Consider the following 26,725-nt stretch of genomic DNA (forward strand, 5'->3'; position numbering starts at 1 on the left):
GTGTCACTAGCAAGAAACTAAATACAAGTTTTTGTGCTATGTATTATGCATAATTGGTTAAATATCAGTGCTTTCAGTCTACACACAATGTATTTCCCTGTGTTTCTGCATAATGTTTTATCTATGTTTACAATTTGTTTATTTTGTTTTTAGGTTTATAAGTATGATTTTGAAATTCCTAGCACTACTCTATACCATTATTCAAGCAGAAACAAATCTACTAATGTTGCTATTCTAAAACAGAAAATGACATTCCTGACCAGCATATGTCCAAAATATTATAATTATTTGTAAGAATCCACTTAGTATTTTAATAGTTGCTACTTTACCTTTATTGTGAAGTTATTTTGATTTATCTGAAATGGTAGAGAACCTGAAAGACCACATGAAAATGTTGCTGTTTTATTTGTTTTCACACAGAAAATATTACTGAAATGCATATTTAGTATAACAAATTTATTCACATTGTTAGTAGCTAACAGCGAACTTTCCAGTAAATAACAGAGTGAGACAAAGACGACAAATCAACTGCACTGTACACTTTCAAATAAAATTTTAAGTACATTAACAGTGTTAAAGTTTAATGAAACACAACTTTAAGCAGTATAGAGCAACAACCTACTTACTTAAAAACAAGGAAAAATACAGAAAAAGAAAATAATTTATACATGTATTAAATTCATAAGATTTTATTTACACTCAGTTGTTATTTTCTAGAGTTTTGTGCAGTTACCAATATGGTATATTCTAACAGCAAACACTGTTGCAAAGCTGTTTGGTGTGAACTATTCTGAACCACAACACTGTGCTCTTGGTAGCAAAACAGGAAGATGTCAAAAGGAAGTAGATGAATTATCATCAGTTATGCGTAAGTTAACTTCATTAACTTTGTTAATTTAGTTCCTTGAATTAAGCTTTAATTTATCTCCCACTTCTATGAAATACATGCTGCTCTTGCTAATGTGAGAGTAAGTACACATCTGACACCAGAAGCAACTTCAGTCGTGGAGTGCAGATCACAATGAATGCTAGTGGTACAGTCTGCATGGTACGAAGAAAAATCCTACACATATGCTGTACCTTCCATGACTGCTACATAGCAATATTTAATGAAATTGTTGTCTTTATGGGGTCTACTTTCCCCACCTGCTATCATTTGTATTTATCACTCTCACACATCTCATATGTGCAATATATTTTAAGTGAAGGAAGACATTAAGTACAAGAAACACAACAATCATTTTTCTGCAGATGGTAGCAGGAGAGATTCCAAGCGAATTTTCTTAGATGTCGAGCAGTGTTGGTTTTGTTTCACGAGCACATTTTGTCACGGACTGTATGAGTTTTACAAATCCAGTGTCCTTTGGTTTTTCAAGACCTCTGAGAAGCCTGTTCTTCATCACAGAGACAAACTCACGGTTACTCAGTTGACCATCCACTGTAAAAAAAATAGGTGAAATCACTTTTAGAGTTTTTTGTTTTTACAAGTAATATTGTGTTACAATGATCACATAACAGTAGATATTCAAATCATAAACAATGAACAAAACAATTCTTAAAAGCTTTCCCAGCAATCCATTGACATACTGGGTTGTTGGGTAACTTGCTGGATATCAGCATCATTCAAGCACAATATTTTGAGAATGTGACTCGAGATCTTCATCATGAAAGAGCAATTAAAAATGGAAGGGGAAGGCTGTAGGTAAAAATACTGGACCCGAACACTTGATGAGCATCTGATGAAGGTAATAAGTCACACTGCCGAAATACAGTGCATGAATGATGGTGATATCTGACATAATACCTAACACCTCACGATATCAATGAATAACACACATTTATATCAAGTTTTTTACTATGGTGTTTTGATAATAAAGAACAGTTCATTTATCCAATTAGAATCATTTTATTTTCATAGCTGTTCACTTGAAAAATTAAGTCACTGATTCTAGCAAGGACTGTGATACATAATTGTGTTACTGAACATAGCTAGACAACCCAAAACCTAAAATTTTGAAATTATTTATATTAATTACAGAAGAACCTTAAGCATGCGTTTTCCTTCAACAGTGTAGGTGCAAAGAAAAGAAAAGATGATCTGCATCTACTGCTTTCACTATCTTCAGCCTATCATAATTTTTTATAGTGGTGATAGTTTTATTTTCAATGAAAAACATTTGCTACCACACAATAGTTTAATTGTGAGGGCACACAATGAGCAGTGGGAGTATTTGAAAGTTTATTGGCACAGAAAGTTTAAAGTTTTATGTGATTGTATGCAACCACACGAGGTACTAATTTTTCTTTTATGAAGTTTACATTAAAATACTATCAATTACATGATGAAACTATGAAAGGCTCTTTTTTAACACAACCAGATAACCCTACTTCCCTATTATTTTCACTATCAATTTCCTTCTATTATAAAAGTTCCTTGTCTTTAAGCAGCTAGGAGAAAGCAGAATGAAGAGGAAAATGAAATGAAGGGGAAGAGAGACAGAAGGAGTTTTGTGGCAGACAGAGTTCATCCATGTGCAGCCCAAGGTAGCTGCAAGTTGTGTCCGCATTTAGAGAGTAGGGGTGTGTCTAGGGATTTTTTTTTTTTTTTTGGGGGGGGGGGGGCAAAGAGACAACTGTGGAGATGGTAAGAAGGAGGCTTATCGTCTACATATAGTAACTGTAAAGCAGGGAGAAATATGAGGGGGGAAGGAATCTGGAAAAGAACAGTGCAGGGCACTAGGAAAGGGGAAGAGATTGATGGAAGGCATTTACCAGGTAGCACCCATCTGTGATAGCCTTGGCAGTCTCATTATCTTATTGGTTATTGGGAGAGGAATTGCCTGATTGCTTATGACTGCACAAGCTCTCTATGCAGATGTAAAATGGTAGTGTAGAGTGAGAGGGAGAGAGGGAGAGGGAGAGAGGGAGAGAGGGAGAGAGTTGAAGCAGACAGAACAGGATGTGTTGACATTGTAGATGGTTGTGGACTGAGGATATTGACTCTAAGGTAAAGCATTAAAACCTCATCAAGGAATCGAACACAGCTGAGAGATTTAGGAATTTCATTATGATTTATTAATAAAGCATAGGCAACATAACTTCAGTGTCCTATGCTTTCTGAAAATCATCAAGATTTAGATGTGCGATTTATTTCATCTCACTAAATTACTTATGTATTCCAGTTATTAAAGGCACTCATGAATACAGCTGTAACCATTGTCTATGTTAGCATAGAAGTTTTTCACTATCATCGACTCCTTCAGATTTCATCTTGTTTCCTCCTTTTGCATCCATTTCATACTTCCTGGGTATTTCACGCACATGTGGATGTATTTTTGCAATTTTTTTGGATGTAATTCTATGTTATTTACGTAATTTTTCACATTTTTTCCATCACCATGGATCCTTGCTCCTTCCATCTGCATCAATACAGAAAAATTTCCTTATTCCTAGCCAGAACCCAGTCCCACATACTGTTCCTGCACTTTTACTTGGCTTGTGGAATCACCCCCCCCCCCCCCCCCCCAAATGGCCTTACAATCGAATTACCCATCTCTGCCTCCTTCCACAATGATCTGCATCTGTCCAGTTTCCGCCAATCCTTAGCCCTCATCAACACAGTCCTGCAAAACCATATCTGCCAAGCCTAAACCTTATTGCAGTACCTTCTCTCCACCCGTAAAATTATCCTGCTATGCCACCCCAAATTCCTTGAATCCATAACACACATTGAAGCTCTTGCCCCACAGGAAATAGAGCAACATACACACCACCACCTTAAAAAACTCTCCACCCTGCTCACTTCCTCATGCCTTGGAGTACCACTGTCCACCAGCTCTACAACAATCTCTAAACCTCCACAATGTCCCCTCATAGCTGACAAACATTGTCTTGCAGACCTACTACATTTACCTCCAAAACTCCCTCCCACCACCACACAGAATCAGAACCTAACCACAGCCGCAATACAGTTGTGAACCTTTCCTCCAGAAGTCTTAGCCCCACAAAAATATCAGTTCTTTCCACAGGACTCGCCTTTTGCCCCACTCCCAAATTCAATCATGCAGGACCTGCTAAAGACCTCCTCTCCTTCTCCTGGTCCCTATAATGGAAACAAAGACCATGGTTGAACCCTGCCTAACTCAGTTCACTCCTCCATCCACCCCCACTGCCCCCAAATCACCCCATGTTAACTTTCCAGGATTTCTTAATCTTGAGCCTTGCCTCACCATCATTCTGCAAAACCCTCAACATGCAGACAAACTTTACATCTGCAGAAAGAACCGCAGTCCACCATTTCAAACCTGATCCCGACATTATAATCCTACCTGTGGAAAAACTCTCCACCACTGTTGTTTTGAACTGCAAGGATAACCTGGTGGGATTACATGGCAAAAGGACTCTGCCAGCTGTCAGATATGTCCACCTACAAATCTTGCCACAGTGACCCCATTCCACAAATCCAGCAGGATCTCCAGTCACTCTTCAAATCCTTAGCCCCATCCCAGAAACCCTCCATGGAGTCCATCTCTCAGCTCACTCCTAGCACTCCCTGCAATGCTACCTCCTACAAGCTTCCGTAAGTCCATAAACCCAACCAACCAGGATGCCCTATTGTGGCTGGTTACTGTGCCCCCACTGAGAGAATCTCTGCTCTCATAGACCAACATCTTTCAACCTGTTAACCAGAACCTACCCTCCTCCATACAAGGTACCAACCATTTCCTCTACTGACTCTCCACATTTCCTGTCCCGTTACCACATGTTCATCAGTATTGATGCCACCTCCCTTTACACTAACATCCCTAATGCCCACGGCCTTACCACAATTGAACACTACCTTTCCCAATGCCCAAAGGATTCCAAAACAACAACCTTCTTCCTAGTCACCATGACCAACTATATCCTCTCCCATAATTACTTTTCCTTTGAAGGCATTATCTACAAACAAATCTGGGGTACCGCAATGGGCACCCACATGGCACCATCCTATGTCAACCTATTCATGGGTCATCTGGAGGAATCCTTCCTAAACAACCAGAATCCTAAACCCCTCACCTGATTTTGATTCACTGACAACATCTTTGCGATCTGCATCAAGGTAGAGGACATCCTATCCACATTCCTCCATAACCTCAACAACTTCTCCCCCATTTGCTTCATCTGGTCCTACTCAACCCAACAAGCCAGCCTCGTAGATGTTGCCCTCCACCTCAAAGATGGCTACATCAGTACCTCCGTCCATATCAAACCTACTAACCACCAGCAATACCTCCACTTCAACAGCTGCCAGCTTCCATACCAAGAAGTCCCTTCCACACAGCGTAGCCACTCATGGTATCACATCTGCAGTGATGAGTGGTCCCTCTCGAAATATACCAAGGGCCTCACTGGCTCATTGAAGCTTTCACAAACTGTAATTATCCTCCCAACCTCGCACAAAACAAATGTCCCATGCCTTATCTTTCCAGTCTCCCACTATCTCCCAAAGTCCCACCGTCCAGCCACAAGGGAGCATTCCTCATAATTCAGTACCACCCAGGACTGGAGCAACTGAAACACATTCTGTGCCACTGTTTTGACTACCTCTTGTCATGCCTTGAAATAAGAAATGTCCTGCCCACTATCCTTCACACCCCTCCCACAGTGGTGTTCCACCATCCACTAAACCTACACAACATACTCGTCCATCCCTACACAACCCCTGCTCCCAACACTTTACTTCATGGCTCATACCCCTGTAATAGATCTAGGTGCAAGACCTGTCCCATACGCCCTCCCACCACCACCTACTCCAGTCCAGTCACAAATATCACCTATCCCATCAAAGGCAGGACTACCTGTGAAACAAGTCATGTGATCGACAAGCTAAGCTGTAACCACTGTGCTGCACTGTATGTGGGCATGGCAACCAACAAGCTGTCTGTCCGCATAAATGCCCACCAGCTAACTGTGGCCAAGAAACAAGTGGACCACCCTGTTGCTGAGAATGCTGCCAATTATGACATTCTTCATTTCAATGACTGCTTCACAGCCTGTGCCATATGGATCCTTCCCAGCAACAACAGCTTTTCTGAATTGTGCAGGTGGCAACTTTCCCAGCAATATATCCTACATTCCCGTAAACCTCCTGGTCTCAACCTTCATTAGTCATTGTCCTCACCCATCCAGCTCCTCCCCTGTTCCCATTCCAGCACTACACAGCCCTCATTCCACCATCATACCCAGTCTTTTTACTTATCTCCCTTTCCGTTTTGCCTCAGCCCCGTCCTCCCTCTTCCATACCTGTCTCCTGTCCTCCATCTAACCTCCTGATTGCACAAGCTACCCTCCTTCTCCACCTCGTCCCTGCACGCTCCTCAGCAGAACTTCACTGTCTGCCATCCCTACCCTACTATCCCTCCCCCTCCACACCCCAGCCTCCTCCTTACTCCCACCAAGTTGCCACCACCATGATGCACTGTTGCTGCTGCTCACATTGTGGCTTCAGTTATCTGGGACTGCAGTCGTGTGTGTGTGTGTGTGTGTGTGTGTGTGTGTGTGTGTGTGTGAGAGAATTACAAAAACAACTGTTTCCATTTTAATGCACATAGATATATTATCGTATTTGCTGGAAATATTTAAAACATTATGGAAGATCAATTAAAAATTAATACAGTCATTATACTGTGTTTCATCCTGAAACAAAGCACAATGCACAAAAAATTAGTCTGCCTGAGAGACATCATGCTAATACCACATAACACTAATTTTAACATTGATATTAGCCTCAACTTGGCAAGGAGGAGAGTCTATAAGGTTTTTCAGGGTCATATATCTGGCTACAGCTGTTCACTGATGTGCCATAAGGTACCTCAATGTTCATCAAGTGCATATATGATGCAGCCCTGTGAAGACGGATGCTGTCATCATGGAAGAAGAGTGTGTCTACAGCATACTCCTCATGAAGATTTAGAACAAAGGGCAACATTTGGTCACTGAGAATGCTTAAATAAATATCCTGATCTATGTTGACACAAGCCTGAATGAATAGGAACAAGTCATGGTACAAGAAACAGCCCCTAACCATCACAGAACCACCTCCTGCCTCAACTATGGCCTTAACAAAATTCTAATTCAACAGCCCTTTGGGTCTTTGGTGCACTTGATGCCTTGTACCATTTGAAAATAAACTACAACTTATCAGAACACACAGTATGCCTCCAGTCTGTTACTGTCCAGTGTGGGCCATTTAAGGTGTGGAGGGTTATGTGCCACTGTGAGCAATATGTTTTTAGAGGTACTTGACTCCAAATGTCCAGTCACAGAGTTCCCTTTTAAATGTTCCAGAAACTGATGGCAGTAATTCCTGTTGGTTTCAAAATACTGTGACTGGTAATGTGTGACACTCATCTGCAGCCCCTATCAGTTAGTACAGGGTTTCATGGTTGTGAGTGGTACACTACTACTTGTAGACATGCTGGACAGTCCACATTGATACATCAATAACTTAGGCAACTTAATTCACAGTGTGGTCATGGGCACATCCAAACAGAAGTGCTCCTTTCTGCCACTCTGCCACGTTGTCGACCCACCTTACTGCGCTGATTGCATACCACTGACTGGCACATACACCCATCACAGTCGCGACTTCCGTCAGCGATGAAGCTTCACATGACCACCTGGTACCGGTCCTACAACAACTACAACCTTACAAACTTTCAACTGAAACTTGTTTTTATCCTGTTACTAGAAGGCACTGCACCCAGTTAACAGAGGATAAGTATAAAAATTTGGTACCCCAATTGTAATTATGAGCAATGATTCTAGATGCAAACCCATAAAAAATGTCATTGGTCATCCATGAGCAATTCACTTTTCTGGAAACGTTTAATGAGGAAAATTTTGTACATTTCCCTGATTTCTGTTTTTTTCATGCCATTCAGAATAAAAGCAGTAACATTTTGTACTTCTTAATATTGAAAACACCTGAAATTAATCAAACCACAACCTGTTCAAATAACCAAACAATCTCACTCCAGTTGCAAGATTTTGGTACATAATTTCTGTTTCCTGCATCAGACTTTCTTGCTTGAGCAGTTTACGCTGGTGGAAGTAATTTTGTGCCACAAAGTGTAGCAGTTTAGCAGAGAATCCCAAAAGTTGTATTTGTTCTCCATGACACGTATGAATGTGGAAGTTAGTGAGGTGTCAATCTGGCAAATAGTGTACATGTTCTAAAAATTCATACTTTTATTTTTAATCATCTAATTGGTACAGAATACTTGCGTTATTTGGCAGTTATTTTTCAACCTTTACAAAGTAATAAATAAGTAGAATCCCTTTCATATTCTGGAAAATTGTGTCCATAACCTTTCCAATAAAATCAACCTCATATGTTTTGGAGTAGGCTCATCATGTTTTAGCCGATTATGATTTAACTTCTTCTTCTTCTTCTTCTTCTTCCTTGGCATTTGTCCTGCGTGCTAGTGGGGTCCGCTGTATTGGCTCGTTGTCGCCACTTCTTGCGATCTTGTGCCTGATCAGGGTGAAGGCCTGAGATCTTGAGGTCTTCATGCAGGTTGTCAAGCTATCACTGCCTTGGTCATCCTGCTGGCCATTTCCCATTTACATTTAGGTTGAAACTAGTCTTTGTCACTGTTTCCTCGTCTGCTCTAAGGACAAGCCTGTACCAATGTAGGTGGCTTTCTTTCATTTTGTCTACTATTGGTGCACCACTGTACAGCCTGTGAACTTCATTATTTGTGACGTGGTCATGCAATGTTAATCCCGATGTCCACCTAAGCATTTTCATCTCCATCACATCAAGTCTTTGCTCTAATTCCTTTGTTGAAGGCCAGCATTCAGCCTCATACAGTGCAACTGGATGGATTACCGATCGATATACTTTTGATTTGAGCCTGTTTCGTGTTGCATAGTACTGCAGTAACAGAACACCATTTGAGCCACGCACTGCTAAGGCAGTTGGAGATTTCTGCAGTGAGATTTCCATCGGCAGCAATTGTCGAGCCCAGGTACTTAAAAGTCCTTGCTGTTGGGAGGTCAACACCATTGATTCTGATGGTTACAGAATCATTTAAATCTGTGAAAAGGTAATATGTTTTCAACACATTGAGCCGTGGTCCTACGTCTGGAAGGTGGTCATTCCAGGCTTGAACTTGAAGTTGTAAATCATTCTTATCTTCACTGGCCAGTAGCACATCACCAGCATACAGTAACGTCCAGGGGGAGGTTTCCCGCAGATTTTTTGTGATGGCATCTATGACAGTGATAAAGAGTAGCGGGGAGAAAGTAGATTCCTGATGAACTCCCTCGGAAATAGGGAAGTCATCAGATAGTCTGGCAGCTGACTGTATCTGGCTCCTCAGGTTCTGGTAGAGTAGTCTGACCCACCCAACAAGCTCTTCAGGTACTCCATGCTTTCAAAGGGCAATTATGATTTAATGTCTAATTGACAAAAAGGTCATTAGAAACTGAGGCCAAGCCTGGCTGGGTTGAGGACAGGGGAGGAAATCAGTTTCCTCATTTTCTTGGAGGAAACCACAAGAAACTTAAATCTGTATGGTATATAAAGATTTGAGCCCAGTTCCTTGACAATCTAAGTCTTATGCCTCTAACACTATGCCACCTCACCCAGTTTCAATGATTGGTTTCATTGCTACTTCATTCTTCGTGTGAAGGGGTGGACCCCGCTACTGATACACAATAGCAAATTGTAAGGCAATCAGCTGACTTCTTTTTAAAATGGTTCATACACTGTCAAAGAATGAAGTTTTTAAATTTGATAGCTGTTCACATTTAACAAATTCTGAAGCCATATTTCACAAATTTTTTGTAGTTAATTGTTCAAACAGCAAATGCTGAATTCTTACTTCAGATGTCTATTGCACCCAGTCATTTAATATTAGTTCCTCACTGAAACTTTTCAGCGTACCCTCATATGCTGTTGGCATAGTCTAAGAAACACTACTGTTTGCAGACGTATCACATCTGTGAGCTCACAGTTGACTTAATGAACCAAGATAAATCTAGACCAAAATTTTGAAGCCAGCAAATGAAACATATTGTCATTTTTTTATGTGAGCAGTTTCTTAGCACACTTGTTAAATATGGAAATGAGAAGTTATTACATTCCAGCTACCAACTTCAACTTCACTGTCATAATTAATTTCAATTAATCACTGCAACTATCAAACCTGAGTTTCAATGTCACCCACTGTGTGGGTTGTGAGGCTGCGGCTTGGATACAAGGAGGAGGTGGTGGAGATAAGACAGCGGGTAGGAGGATGTGAACAGAGAGAGGCTCAGTGGGTGATGGACAAAGAGAGAAGGGAAAGAGAAAATGGACAAAGTAAGGGGTGAGATGGAGAGTAAGATGTATATCCAATTCCCATACACATTAAGCAATTGCAAAACTTTGCCAGGTTCACTAGTAGTAGTAGTAGTAGTAGTAGTAGTAGTATCAAAAGGAAAATTCTTTCAAGTAAACTATAAAATTATAAAACAGAATAACTGGCCAGCACTACCTTCCGGACAAGTGTCAATAATGCTGATAGACACACATAAAAGTACACACTTTATCCCAGTTTTCAAAACTAATAATTCCTTCCCTGTGGAGGAAAGTACGATAAATTGTAGAAAGCCCCATCTATAGTGACAACAAAGGTTAACAGTTTGACATTCAGATTTCTCTTCCTTTTTGTGAATTCTGTGTATGTTATAATGTTCTGTGATCAAGTGTCATTACTGCAAAGGTCCAAATCGATAAAAAATAACTGGTATCAATGTATCTAAGTCATAGGGAAAATTCCATACTTATGCAGCAAACACCCATCAAAGGTAACAAGAAGAGACTCTTATCTTCTTAACTCATATTTTAAAATAGTTGATACTTACAGTTTTCATCAAAAATAGTAAATACCACATCTATAACATGGTCAGACAGGTCAACATGTGCAACAGTTTTGGCCACATGTTTTAGAGTTGCTGTGAAATGGAAAGACATTCATTAGAAGTTTGATTTTAGTGTTCTATACTTTATAACTGGTAAAGTTAGACACTTGAATTAAGGTTCTAAGGAGCTTCTATTAGAAATGTTTATAAACTGTGAAAAGTATAATAGTATCTCTCCACTAACAACATTGATGCTGTTTGGTTTTAATCAATAATTCATTAATGAAAAGTTAAAGTTACATTTTTTGAAGATCTTACTGGAAACGAATGTTCAATCTCAGGATAGTATAAGATTGTAGCTCTCTACACCAAACACTATTAGCATTTTTCTACACTTGCATGTTGAGTAAAAGATACAAATCTCTGTCAGTTACCTTGGTCAATTGAGGCACCAGCAATGTGATAGAAAGTTAGTGCAGTGTCCACATCATTTATATTATTCAAGAAATGGAAAAACTTGAGATAATCATCTTTGCTTATACCTTTTGCATTTTCTTTGAACCTGTAATGAACAACAGTACTATGAAACATCAGTATAAAGAATGATTTTTATCATTACATAATTCATGATTGAAAACATCAAATATTTGGAATGAACTTAACAAGTGTGTTCTTACGCTTTTTTAACCCTTTTCAGCATTCTTGTTTTCTTCTTTTGTGGATAACCAGCATACGCCAAAAGTAATTCAGTGAAATCAGCCTCAGATATGTTGCCGTTTTCATCAGGACCTTTCCTTAGAAACTGAAAGAGAACATAAACTAATGAGTACTTCATGCTGGTAGATAGATGGAACTTTCACTGCATATTTAAATATTGCTGCACTCTCCACTGAAGATTTTAAACTTAACACCAAACCAAAAGGAAATAAGCTGAGGTCCAAATCACCGATTATGATACAACTGTCTACATTACTATGTAAAAAGAACCCAGGTAAATGCATAACAATACAACAGAAGGTTGAAGCACTAGAATTAATTAGAATTTTTATGAGATAGTGTAAGATCAATATGTATCTTTCTGCTCTGAGATGCCTTTTGATATTCACAAACACTGCAAGTGCAACATGAAAAACGTGCTTCACGACACAAAAAATGCATGGCTTGTATTATTTCTAAAAGCAGTTACTGGCTTGTTAGGATTTTGAGGTTTGTTTCCAAAATTTATGAGTATTATACATGTACAAAATAAAGGTAAACCCACAGCTGAGATAAGCAGCAACTATTTAATTGAAAATAGAGTACTGTAAATCTTATTTATGATGTCCTGCTTCTGACAGTGGGTAAAATATTTCTGAATAACAAGGCACACTACATTTATGTTTTCCTTTAAAATGAATCTTTTGATGAATAAAATACTATGCCTACAGTTATCTTTAAAGAAACATTTTAATGATAAGCCATAAAACTGAGCACCTGTATCAGCTGCTGATAGCAATGTATTTCATTTTATTAGCAGAAGAGGCATATTAGTATGGAGTATTAAATTTTTGCTACTTTTTAAGATCTTAATTTCATCTTCAAATTAACGTACAGTGACTAAATATCTCTTGTCTGAGCTGTCACATAAGTGCTGGGCAAAAATCATTGTGCAAGTTTAAGTGTAGTATATCAGTTTCCATTATGAATAATAAAACATCTAATGTGTAACCCAACTGATATAAAATTGTCTGAATATTTGCAAACGTTTGGCTCCAGAGCAATAATTTTAATTTGTATAATATTGAACTGACTTCATCGAAACAACTGCAACTAAAATCACACAGGCACCTGAAAATTCACAAAAGCATGAGAAGAAGAACAAGAACAGAAAACCAGGCAGGTGCAACTATTTGCTCAATATAATATGAAATACTTTTCATAATAATACTTTTAATTATAATTATTACAGATCTTGATGGAATGTAACATAATGCTTTATGAACTCTTATCGCATATTTGAATTGATTCATCAAACTAAAATTGATAATACATATATCCCTACATGCATAACACACTGAACATACTGTGCACATAACAACATACTTCTGCACTTTCTCCCATTATGGAACAATAACCTGATGCAAGGCAGCAGCTCAGGATGATCAAGCACTCATTCTATAGAAAGAGGCAAAGAATGGTAAACCCACTCCATCTACGAAAAGTTCAAAATGGCTCTGAGCACTATGGGACTTAACAGCTATGGTCATCAGTCCCCTAGAACTTAGAACTACTTAAACCTAACTAAGCTAAGGACAGCACACAACACCCAGTCATCACGAGGCAGAGAAAATCCCTGACCCCGCCGGGAATCGAACCCGGGAACCCGGGCGTGGGAAGCGAGAACGCTACCGCACGACCATCTACGAAAAGGTCTTTAGAGGCAGAACATAAGCACTGCACTGCTTTGCTCAGAAGAAATAAATAACATAAAATAAAGTTGGTAATAGAATATAATAGTTACGTTTTTAAGAGGAACTTGGCAATTTTCACTCAAGCTACTTCTTTAAATGGAATTTATGTCTCCTTTTTCTGCCTTTTCACATTCTGATTTGTAGTGTAACAGGGCATTTTATCAAATATTCTGGTCAACTATGGGTATTCGTATCAGCTAAAGATGACTGTGATAGTGGGCATTTGTTGTGTAATGTATAAAACAGGAGCAGATACTGTGCACTCCAGTCTGTGTTAGTACAGAGGGTACATGCAGTGGAACAATGAGGGCAGTGGTGAGCAGTCACACGATGCACGGTGTTCACTTGCTGAACAATGCTAAATGTATGCTTTGGCACTTAGGTGGTGTCATGGATGGCTCCAAGTAAGAGGGCTGTCGACAATGTCAACATTTGTGAATATCCAGATTATTTAGTATCAGCTGGGTTACACATTACATGTTTTAATTTTCATAGTGCACTAGCCTGTCCAATAAAAACAAATGAACCACCTTTATATTAAAAAAGAACTTTGATGTACGGCCTTTGTTAATGTTTGGTTAAATTATTTTGAGTCACCATCATTGGGATCTGTCATTGTTAGACTCAAAGACTTTAAATACAGATGAGTGCACATTAGAATTGGGAGTTTATTTAGTAGCTTGAAGTAGTTTTCATGATCTAACATTTCAACATCACCAAGTGAGGATCGAAGTCTAGAAGAAAAGGAAGTTTACAAAATGTGGTGGGATGGAGTAGCTGCACCACCAGAACAATTTCTAAGGACAACCGTTCATCTGCAAGATATATAACAGGTAATTGACAGGTCAAACATGGTGAGAATGTACCAAGCACAGACAGCAGCTCAAATGTGACACTGCAAACCCATCTTTTTCACCACAGATCATCATTAAACTATACTGTCCTTGGTACTGTGAAACTAATGACAAAAATAAATTTTAAGTAAAAACCGAAATCCACAAATGACGCAAGCTACAATACTAGCTTCCAAATGGACTCTTCACATCCATAAATGAGCTTACAAATTATCAGTGCACTTTCATTGTGATGTTCACTGGACATACAACCAATAATTATAGACAATTTGCAAAAAATAGTTTATGATTTTGCTAGCTCTTTCACACTTTACAGTTATACCCCTTTAAAAAGTTACTTTCGGCAGTGTATTTGCACAAGCTTAATGACAATCAGGATGACAATGAACTATAGAATCTTAAGGCTATTCATTCTTATCAGTGCCTCAATTGAAAAAAATTACTATAATCTTTACCATTTCTTAACCTTCTTTAAATTATGTTGACTGTTGCTAATGATGTCACCAACTGTGTGACAATTATCATTAATCTTTGACTGGTGATCAACTTCCATATGTAATACATGATAACTAACATTACATTAAATTAGCTGGAAGCTAGGACACAACTTTAGCCTGAGTGCCAAATGGCTCTGAGCACTATGGGACTTAACATCTGAGGTCATCAGTCCCCTAGAATTACTTAAACCTAACAAACCTAACTAACCTAAAGGCATCACACACATCCACGCCCACGGCAGGATTCGAACCTGCGACCGTAGCGGTCGCACAGTTCCAAACGGAAGCACCTAGAACCGCTCGGCCACACCAGCCGGCCTTTAGCCTGATTTTCATTACACATAAACAGCAGTCAGTAGGACCAAACAACATATAGGACGGGGAGGGGAGCCAAGGCAGCAGAGAGAGGTGGGTGAAAATGATCAACTTTGGCTTCATACTGTCTTCTTCTTTTTCCTCCTCCTCTTCTATAAGGAGCAGAATTGTTCACCTACCAAAGTGTTGTGGTAAGGTTTGAGTAAATTGAAAGAGGCATAGAGTGTCATAAATAATGACCATGTTCTTTCATCTATTAACAGAGAGCAGCAATTTGAAAACTGATACTTACACTCACTTTTACTAATAGCACTAAACTTAAGGAGCCACTGTGATGATTAGGTACTTACCTCAAGACTCAGTATCTCTCTCTGTAATTGTTGTTGGAACTCGAGAAATTTCTCAATAGTCAATTTCTGGTCATGGTTTGGTCCGAAGAAATATGTTGTCAGCGCAGAATTCACACCCTACAAATGAATTTCATGACCATAAGTAAAATAGATAAAAAAAATTTTATTTTGTGAAAATGAATAGGAAATGATGACTGGCTTAACTTTTTATTAAGTTTTAAACTTATAAAAATTCAAATTAACATTACCAAACAAACATGACTGTGTTGTTGATGGTTTATTTGATGCACTCTGCATTAGTTATTAAAACAATTAGGGGTTTGATTTCCGAATTACAAATCCATATCATGCCTTCTACAGCAAAGGCAACAATAAGAAGGAAGGAGGTATAGAGTTTAGAATGTCCTGTCAGTGACAAGATTGCTAGAGACAGAGAACACACCTAGATTTGGGACGATGAAGGATATCAGTATATCCCGACATGTGTGTTAAAAGGCTTAGGTAAATCAAGGAAAACCAAACCTGGAGGGCCAGATGACAATTTGAACTACCTTCCTGTGAAATATGAGACCAATGTGAAATTGACATCTGGTATTAACAACACGGCTTATCTTCAGGCTACGTACAACAAGCATTATGCATGTGCATTTGAGTACTTTAAATTAGCTAAGTTGCTTTCAAATAATACAAACAATAACAACATAATGATATAGTAGTATCAGATTACACAATTTGAAAACATCTGGTCATGCTGTATATTCCTTCTACAGAGTAGCCATCACATTTCATTCCAGGTATCTGCACAGGCCAGGTGTAAACATAGCATGAAAGTGCCATGATGCTGAAGAAATGATGTTGAGTGCATCCATGACTTTATGACTTAAATGACTGATCAAATGTTTAAAATAACTAATAAAAAAAGTCTTGGAAATTTATGCTGAAATCTGAGAGCTGTATGCAGCCAGCAAGGTGAGTTAAGCGATTCATTTCTTAACAGAGGCTAGCAGGAGATAGCATAGGTCAATTGTATATGTGTGCACACATATGTACGTATATGCATGAGAGAGAGAGGGGGGGGAGGGAGGGAGAGAAAGAGAGGGAGGCAGGGAGAGGGGGAGGGAGAGAAAGAGAGGGGGGAGGGGGGGAGAGAGAGGGGGGGGGCGGGTTCTGCAAAATCATTGTTTCATGAAAGAAAAGTTCACCGTGACTAAGCATGAAAATAAAGGGTAACATATGATGAACAGGGCACAGCTCATATGATCTGATCCAAGTTATTTCTATTTGAACAATGGAAAGTCCATGTCGGAATATCAAAAATATTATGAAAAGGATAGACTGTTACTCACCATGAAGATGACATGCTGAGTAGCAACGCACACGCACACACACACACACACACACACACACACACACACACACACACACACAAAAGGAAGCACATCTCATGGACACATGAGCACTATCTCCCGCTGCTCCAGCTCACATATAAGTCTTTTCGTTATGCCTGTCTGCAACTCAATGTGTAATCTTTACAGTGAGCACAAATCTGGCCTTTTCATAATACTATTGTTTCTATCTGCATTACTAAGAAGAAACTACAATCATGTACCATTAAAGGTAAGAATATTAGTTTATTACTGTTGTTATACACACATAAATAAAACAATTTACCAATTAGGGACCAACATGCGTTATTTCTCTCATGCAGTTTGTTTCTAGTCTAATATGTATAAAGAGAATGTGACAATATTTTCTACTGGGAAGAAACAAATACAGTTTACTTAATGCTTAACGTATCATGAAAAGTACAAAAGTATAATCATATAACCTTGAAAGTGTTTCCAGTGTTGGCATGATCCCTATGTCGGCTGCCAATGCTCGTCTGCTGTCGAATGAGTGTAGCCACCTTTTCAAATTCTTCTGAATCAACATCCCCATCACCATTCAGATCAAACATACGGAAGGCAATCTCAAAATGTCGCCGTGATGCTGCACGATAAGAAAATTATAGTGTAAGCATAGAATAAAGCATGTAACAAGTAACCAATCACTATGCAACCCAGTCATAGTGAGAGACTGTGTTGACAATTGTACTGTACTGTAAGGATACCTACAGATGCTTAGACTTATACCCTGCTCACAACACACACACACACACACACACACACACACACACACACACACACGTACTGTGACATTCTCAGTACATAATATTCTTTTATTTTTTTATAAAAGCAAACTAGCAACAAACATGATGAATATAATGATTAGTAGATATTCTTCCCAATTCATTGGATATGTCAGGATTTAATATATGTCGCTGCGAGGCAACTTGATTGTTGCTGAAAAAAGAATAAAAAGGGGGGGGGCAATTTCACCTAATATCTGAAGAGAAGAAGACGAAGAAGATGAAGAAGGGGGAAAATCTGAATGAATAATTTTTCAGGTATAGCAAATAAAAGAAAAAAAAAGAAAAAGTAAAAAAAAATTCACTAGATCAAATGTTATGGTGTTCTGGTAAAAAAATTATATGGCACGTACAATGGTGGTGGTACTCATCACACAGTATAAATATCAGGAAAACAGGACACAAAAATTAATAAATACGTAGATGAAGCGCTAGTCTGCATACTTAAAGAATGCATAAGTAGTTAAAAAGCCCCATTAACTGACATAATTATTTTTGATACCATCAATGACTTTCCACACAAAGTGAGACATGGGAGAAAATTGTTTTTGCTGATTACAACACTCCAGAAGTCTTAATAGAGAAAGACAATAAAACCCTACAGGTTGTTTATAATTAGTCACCATCATGCAATAAAGTTACACTGAATATAAAAATCAGACAGGGTGAATTTCTGCTTACATGTGAAAAATAATTCTGTAAAACGAAATGTAGATGAAAATTTCATACGCTACATAACAAAAGTTTTACGAATTAACACTCACTGTCACCTGAAATGGAATGAACACACAAATACACTAGCAAAGAAAATGTCAGCAGTATGCTATCCTCTTATATTTTTGTGATCACTGTGTAACAGACAACACCTTATAGTTACATACTATTCAAAACCACACTCCACGTTTAGCTATGGAATCATTTTTTGGAGTCCCATACACAAAACATGCAGAGTGTCTTCAAAACGACAGTAAACGGCCATTAGAATAATAACTAAAATTAGTAACTGAACTCACTGTAAAGATATGTTCTAACAGCTGCAGTTCTCCCTGCACCATGTGAGTATATCTACCAATTCATTATGTACATCAAGAAGAACATCAGTAATTATCTCACAAAGAGCAGCATTCATGAACAAGAGCCAGACTAAAATTGTACAATAAACTGTCCAAGGAGTTTAAAGAGAGAAATAAAATTTAATTACTTGAAAATCAGTAAAAGCTTACCTCTTAAATAATTCCTACTAAAAAAAAATCAAGGATTATTTAGATAACACAGAACAGAAAACGATAAAAATTAACACTATTTACTAATGAACAACTGTCATTTTACAGTAAACTGTCATAGTTTAATGATTCTTACAGTAAAATCATATGCTTAGCGTCTGTGATGGACTGTTCTAAACCTTTTCCATTTTCTGGAGCTCAAAATTTAAGTCATTGTGGTGAGATAGGTGACGTACTGACTCAGCTTTTTCAGATGGGTGAAAGGGACAACATGAAGAATTCAGTAGAATGGCAGAAGTATCATCAGCGTCCTGATGCCAGCTGACAAAGTTTGTGTGTGTGTGTGTGTGTGTGTGTGTGTGTGTGTGTGTGTGTGGCACGGACAGTTGTGTGATGTAATAAAATGAATAGTGTTACAAGTATTTTTATTTTTGCAAGATGACTTGTATATAATAATTTTGTAAATGATCTGTGGAGGAATAAACAACTATCTACTTGATTAACTAACTAAATCACTTTGTTCTGTATGCAAATTTGCATGGGACAGCAACATATTTTTTGAATCTTAATCACACTCTTGAGATTTTACACAGTTTATTAATATTCTGCAGATTTAATCTCTTGGCAAATGGTTGATAGAAGTATCTCATTTGTTTATGTATTTAAGAATCAATGAATGTGGCATTTGCACTGAAAAATAAGAAAGATCAAGGATTAAGGCCCCATTGGTGATGAGACTACAATAGAGCAAATATCAGCTCTAAATTCACAAGGATGGGGAAGAAAATTGGCTGTGTGTTTGTCAAATGAATCTCTCCAGTATTTGCCTTCACTGATTTGTGGAAACCACAGAAAACATAAATGTATATGTCTGGAGAAGGAGGAGGAGAGAGTTTGAGCCCTACTCATCCCAAATGGGAGCCCAGTGTCTTTAAGTGCAGCACCTCTTCATTCAGTTTGACCTGCTGAATAAAGACTGTATGCAACGTTGTAAATTACTAAACAAGAGTAGAGGACTTTCTGCCCATCATTATTCTTGAGAAGTAGACTAGCCTGGTAGGAGGCTAACCTGACAGTGTAATGTCCCACCAGCTAGTGAGAAGTTAAAAATGGTTTAAATACCTGAGAATATCTTGAATCGGTGTCCCTCCACGACTGCATACATGAAATAAAATATGCTTGTTCAATAATTACAGGATACCATAATGGATTTCACTACAATGATGTAGGGCTCAACTGAAGTAAAGTAAGTACGTAGATTTATTCACTTCAAAACCTGTATCTTATGAGCTCATGCTCAATCTTCGATGTAATAAGTCTTCTTGTTACTACTAGAGCTTACCGATGGTAGCACGTACTACACTGGCGATATTAAATAGTCCAGACGCAGCAATTTGATAGAAATACATGTGTGAGGTCCACTGCATTGTTCAACACAGTATGAATATAAAGTCACATATCATTCTGCCTTTTGCGATATTAAGTCAAACTGTTTAACACTCTGAAATAATCCACCACTGCACTGTTCTAATATGCTGTTTTAGACAATGTCCAACACACGAGTTGCTCTATTGTAAATCCAAACCCGAATCATGCACCAAGAACGTATCTGAACTGTATGCACAGATCTGTCCTCTAGTGGGTCCTACACTCATCTGCCCCAACAATACTCGAGGCCGAATATTTACACTCTTCCTACAAAGTAATACTGGTTATAATAATGCAAAACATAATTTATAATATGAAATAGTTTAACAACATTATCAAACACACTATAATATTCCCTACTTTGCTAGAACAAGTTTAACACATGTTCTAAACACGTAAAAATCACATTAATATTGAAATTGCAGAAATAAGCATTCTAACAATGCTGAACAATCAATTATCTATATTTCGTTGATTAGTCTCAAGATTTAATTCCTACTATTTACAGATGATGAGAACGAAATATATTATTCTTTTATCTAAACATTTTCCATATATTAATTTCCTGAATCTGATTGTTTATGGTACAAAGGGTATTGTAACTACTATTGTTTTGTATTGCTATTATTCTTCTAAAAGCCTTTTTCCTATTATCAAAAAGTAATTTAATTTAATTATAGCTGGAGATATAAGATTATTGACCTAGTAATACATAATGCAGGGGTGGTAACCATAAGCCTGGAATGTTACAACATGAAGGCAAGTTGGATGAACAACAAGAGTTATTTGTTCAAAGTGTTGAAGAAAATACGTGACATTATGATTTTTTAAAAAAAACTATTAAGATGATACTACAGTGTCAGATATGTGCAAATATATCAACAACTGCAAATCTTTATTCTTTTACATTGACTTGAGATGCCATTACATACAGCACAAATATCAGTAAAAGTTAATTAAAGGCAGTGTCTAAATTGACTGGTCACAACGGAGAAAGGGAAAATACTGTAGTTATCCTTGTAGTCAAGAAAATGTACAAACTGCAGTTTATAAACAATTCACGTTATATTTGCTTCCAAGAAAGTAACTGCTTACTGAGTTTTCATCAGTTTGGCTTTCAGAAATGGCAATGTATAAATCAGGCCTTGTGTATAGTTTTATATGAAATCTATAATGCATTCAATGAAAGAAAACATGCAACACTAGTATTCTTTCATCTCATACAGGCCTTTGACCTCATCAATAAAGCACTACTTCTAGAGAAAAAAAAACAGAACTAGACAAACAATGCAATGAGTGGGTTAAATGGTATCTTTTGGACAGAGTTACAAGAAGTCATATTTACCTTAAAAATGGTGAAAGTACTTAGTCGTTTGACTAAGTACTAAGACAAAGAACTAACCAAGGTTCTATACTCGATGCAGTTCTGTTAATTACATTTATAAATGAACTGCAGGAAGGTTTACCATTAATGTTTGCTAGTATCACTAGTCATTACAGTGTACATTATAATTAATTCACTGTACTCATGAACTCAAAACTATAATTGGTGATACAAACTGCAAGCTAGTAAACAAATTAAATACAAACAAATAGCTACTAAATAAAGACAAAACTGAGCACATAAATTTTTGAATATCACAAAAGGTACAATCTATGGATACTACTTCTGCTTCATTAGGACCCTTGAGGATCACGTGTGGCTTGTTTTGCATGTCTCCTTTCTTTTCAATACCTCTTCATTCTCTCGCTGCTTCTGTTTCTTTCTTCTTCTGTTAAGACAACTTTGATTTTAGTGTCTGGTCACCTGTGACCATCCACTAACCCTTTATACTTCTCCCTGTCCTGTACTACTACCTGCAGATTCCTTTCTTTTATTCCTTTGTTTCCCATATGACATGTTACATTCCATATCTTCTTAGTCAACCTCTCCTCATCCATCCTCATGATGTTCCCAACAAATCGTAACCACCTCTTACGTATCTCGTTCAATATGGGTTCAACATTTTCATTCAGTTCCTGTCGTGTTCCGTGTACCCAGATATCCTCATGTTTTTTGGTGCCCCATATGTCTCTAAAAATTTTCCGCTCCTCCTCCTCCAACTCTCTTGTCGAGTGAGATCATTTCTGATGTGTACAGAGCAGCATTTCTTACATAATGTCGCAATTTGGCATTCCGTGACAGATTTTTCTTGCCATATGTTGTTTTCACCCCATACCGAAGCTTCTGCAAAAGCTGTGCCCTTTCTATTGTGATGTATATATGTGCTATACATATTTAAGTAGCCACAAAATTCCTGGGAGTGTGAACAGACAATACTCTGCAGTGGGACATAATACACAAACACGAGTTATTAAACAGATTGGACAGACTGGGCAGTTTGTGCAGTTGCACTGTTAGTGAAATCTGTGAGGTAGAAACATTAAAACATGTCTACTTTGCACATTCTGTGACCAGATACTGAATATCATTTTGAGACATCTGGTGCACAGAATTTTTATTAAGCAGAAGCAAATAATTAAGATGAGGAAACAAGTGCCTCTCCACTCCAACACAAGATACCTCTTTACAGAGCTCAATATATTGCTGGTAACATGTGTCAATGGAAGAGTCTGCTTATTCATGAAATTTACTCCTCTTAACAAAAAATAAAGATGGCCCCATCATCAAAGCTGTCATTCTTAAGATAATTTTAGACTTGGGCAATGGCTTTGAAAACATCACAGCAGTGTTAGGCACATGGAGAGTACTTATGTGCAAGAAGCTACCTGGATATTTAAAGTTTGTTCAGAAAGGATTCAGGCTCAAAATAAATTTGGTGTTACATGAATACTACTTTTATTCTGTAGAGGAATTTATGAGTGCTAGTATAAAACAATGAAATTTAATGTTCCTAATATATATATATATATATGTGTGTGTGTGTGTGTGTGTGTTCGTTTTATTTTTAAAAATGAAATCAAATCATATCAAAACAACTTTCATGAAGAAATCAATGTGTGGGGCGTCAAAGCTGCAGATCATCATAACAACTCTGAGTATTTTGAAGAGTCTTCTCACAGCACTTTGGTCTGCAACCAAGTGACATTGCAAGCTGAAGGAGAGAATGAAGAAGCAGAATATATGCAAGGAAAGAAGAATATGATAGATACAAGGCGAAGGGGCGGAGGGGGGGGGGGGGGAGGAAAAAAACAAAGAAGCAGGAAATCCGTAAGCAAAGAAAAGCATGTAAAAAAATTATTTATTTATTTAGCAGCTTATGATGTACATCTATGGAGTAAGTCCAAGTACATATTTGCTTTGTCAGTTTTCCAATAAAATACATTACTTTTACTGATTCTAACTATAGTTTTGCTAAGATAATTAATAAATTTCAGCAACAACATTTATGTAAATTAACATCAGAATTACCAAATTTTGGGTACTGTAAACTGAATGGATTTTATGAGGCATACATAAACTATGTACCTAAATTACAGAACATTTATTTGCAATAATTCTATGCTATGGGTCCATCATTTTATATACACGGTATAATACAGTCACATAGCACATACATATCCTGGATCCCGTTTTGTTTACATTTATATATTTAAAAAAAAATTAACAGCAATAATACTGTAGAAAAACAAAATCTTTAGAAAAAACAATGCTGTTAGGAAATTAGGAAGTTTTCTTTTTCTCTATACCGGTGTACATTTTTCTTTTAGTGTACTATGCCTGTTTGCTTCAGTTATTTTCATTTGAAAGAAATTCTCTGATTGAATATAAAGGAGTTTCTAATAGCAGTTGTTTGATTGACTGTTTAAACTTGTCCTTCGATTTGCCATTAGTGACGTGTGGTGGTAAAGAGTTGTACAACTTTATTGCCTTGTAACCACTGCTTCTCTCATACTGAATTGTGTTATGCTGCGCAATTCTTAATTTCTTGGTGTTTCTGGTGTGGTGGTGGTGTACATCTTCATTTTTGTTGAATTTATCTTTATGATCCCAAGCAAGGAGCAGAATTTTATATATATATATATATACAAGCTGTAGAAGGTTAGAATCTTATATTTTTTGAAAAGAGGCTTGCAACTATCTCTTGTTCTTTTGTTTCCTATTATTCAAACTGCTCTCTTTTGTAATTTGAATATTTTAATTGCCTCAGTCAAGTGGCCCCAAATTTCTATATCATAGCTCATTATAGCATTGAAGTATGAAAAATACACCATGCGCACATCATCTTCAGTTATTAGTGGCTTAATTTGTCTCAGAGCAAAAACAGCACTGCTAAGTTTATTGCTTATATTGGAAATATGATCTTTCCATCCTAAACAACTGTCCACGGTGATCCCTAAAAATTTAGCACTTTCAACTACTCTTACATCTGGCTCTTGCAAGAGAAAAGGAGAGGGATAAGAGGCAGAAGAAACAAGGTGCAAAAGGAAAAGAATCAGAAAAAGATAGAAAAGGAGAAGGTAAGTGCAAATGACAAACAACAAAGTGGAAGAAACGAAGTTATAAGAACAAGAAAACAAAAACGAAGAAGAAGAAGAAGAAGATATCTTGTTCAACAAATAGTGCGTACAACTAAATGCAGCAGAGGTCACATGCAATATACCTGAAGAACCATACAGCACATATGTGAAAAATACCAAGAAATATTATCAACATGAGTGATGGGATCGTTGGAATGTATATAGCAAGATTTTATAATAGTATCAACAGAATTAAATAATGTGCAGTGACATGAAGATTTTAGTATTAAAATGTAGAAATGGTTTCTTAGGAGTAAATAGTAATGGATGAGAACATAAATTATTTTGCACACCAGTTTTTTGTACAATTGCTGGGAGACTTGTGTGGAACATTGAATGCATATTATAGTGAATAGCGATGTGCATAATGTAAATGAATTAATGGAGATTTCTAAAATGGACAGCAGCACAGTTAACACTCTAGAATGCCGTACTTAGTATTAAATATGTAAACAGTAAAATGTACGTAGTGAATGAACTTCAATGCACTAGATGCAGCAATGATGTGTTGTACATTTCATATTTCCCCTTTGGCCTTATGTTTACACAGAAGAATATCAAGTGTCATTTTGCCTATGTTTTGCAAGGACTTTTGCATATTTTGATTCAGGATATCAGTCCTAAGCTTTAAACATCAGCCTTTATGAAAGTTGGAGCTACAGGGGAGCCACTGTGTTATAATGTGACATATCCTTGGACAGTGCACCTGACTTGCATCATAGCATTGCCAAGACTCTAGGCCACAAATATTTGTTCAGCATCTCCATGCATCAGGCTGTATCACATCATATCATTTCAATCCACTAAGCTGACAACACAAATTGTCATGCAGACTGATGCATTTTGTGCTTTACTGGGCAGGGTATAAATTTTCTATGAGTATAATATTATAATCAAGAGTAATATGCCACTGGGTGCTTGAAAAAGTATGATGCTGAAAATCTCCAAATATTCAATGACATCAGTGCATAGCTTTTAATGCAGACAATTATTCCATACCCTGTTAGCTGTTGTAGTGAACAGTGTAAGAAATTGGGGGGGGGTGGGGACAACAAAAATGGTAAATATTTGTGATATGTATAGTTATTCTTAACAAATGAGCATATGCTGCATTTTATTATTTAAATATATTCATAAACCATATTGAGACTCAAAATAGAGATTGTAAGAAATTTTTCACAGAATAACAAATGACCTATTGATGCCCATAGCCAATGACACTTTCTTAGAAGCTCACATGCACAGATTTCAATCAATAACCTGAGAATCATGTAGCTGTCTTCCCTGAAATGTTGTTACATAATAACACTTACAAAAATCACAAATCAATTATATTATTCAGGCTCTTGAAAGGAAAATGCGTAAGACTGGAACAATTAAGTAAGTCGACATATAATTTTGTGTGAATGTAGTTCATAGAACATTTCAGTAAATTAAAATATGAAATAAACAGCTGCCAGTAACAACCCCCATCACCTTCCGGCTGGGCTCTTAATTTATCAACATTTTCTAGCAGGAGCACCAAGGGAGTTATTACTACCCATCCCCCTGGGGAGGAAAAAATTACTACTTCCTGCAGATAAATGGTGCTGCTTTTATCACAGACAATCCTCTGTGGGTTATTCTTCTCTGTGGCAGGAGTTCTGTGTAGCTGAGGAATAAATCAGTTTTATCACTGCAGGTCAGTTATCTTACTTGGAAGACACTATTTTCACAAGTCACTTCAAATTAAAACAGCAGAAGAAAGCAATTTATAACTGCCATTTAATACTGTTTTGTCTTGAGGAAATTTCATTGAATGAAGCAATCAATTTGAAACAAATGGCTACACTCTTATCACTTCACAAAGCAATGTTTCTGATATGTACTAAAGCAAAACAAGTATATATTTTTTTAAAGAGATGCCTTCCAAGAATGGTCAGCAAGAATGCTACTATAATATATACAAACACTGCAATAAACATCACAATTTAAGCTGTAGTGTATTCCTGCAGATCTACTAGTTT

General features: G+C 37.3%; 1 protein-coding gene across 4 annotated transcripts in view; it reads right to left on the reverse strand.

Annotated features, from left to right (window-relative positions):
• Nucleotides 1–441: 441 nt before the first annotated feature.
• LOC126202895 (calcium uptake protein 1 homolog, mitochondrial) overlaps nucleotides 442–26,725 on the reverse strand; it is a 236,704-nt gene continuing 210,420 nt past the window's right edge. For all 4 annotated transcript variants that reach the window (XM_049936971.1, XM_049936969.1, XM_049936972.1 and 1 more), the window contains 6 exons: nucleotides 17,188–17,348; nucleotides 15,360–15,476; nucleotides 11,571–11,695; nucleotides 11,328–11,455; nucleotides 10,897–10,986; nucleotides 442–1,438 (listed from right to left, as the gene is read on the reverse strand). In XM_049936971.1, coding sequence (XP_049792928.1) covers nucleotides 1,284–1,438; nucleotides 10,897–10,986; nucleotides 11,328–11,455; nucleotides 11,571–11,695; nucleotides 15,360–15,476; nucleotides 17,188–17,348 — 776 coding nt within the window. In that variant the 3' untranslated portion in view covers nucleotides 442–1,283. The remainder of the gene's footprint in view (nucleotides 1,439–10,896; nucleotides 10,987–11,327; nucleotides 11,456–11,570; nucleotides 11,696–15,359; nucleotides 15,477–17,187; nucleotides 17,349–26,725) is intronic.

The sequence above is a fragment of the Schistocerca nitens genome, chromosome 9 (assembly GCF_023898315.1).
Source record: "Schistocerca nitens isolate TAMUIC-IGC-003100 chromosome 9, iqSchNite1.1, whole genome shotgun sequence".
Classification (NCBI taxonomy): Eukaryota; Metazoa; Arthropoda; class Insecta; order Orthoptera; family Acrididae; genus Schistocerca; species Schistocerca nitens.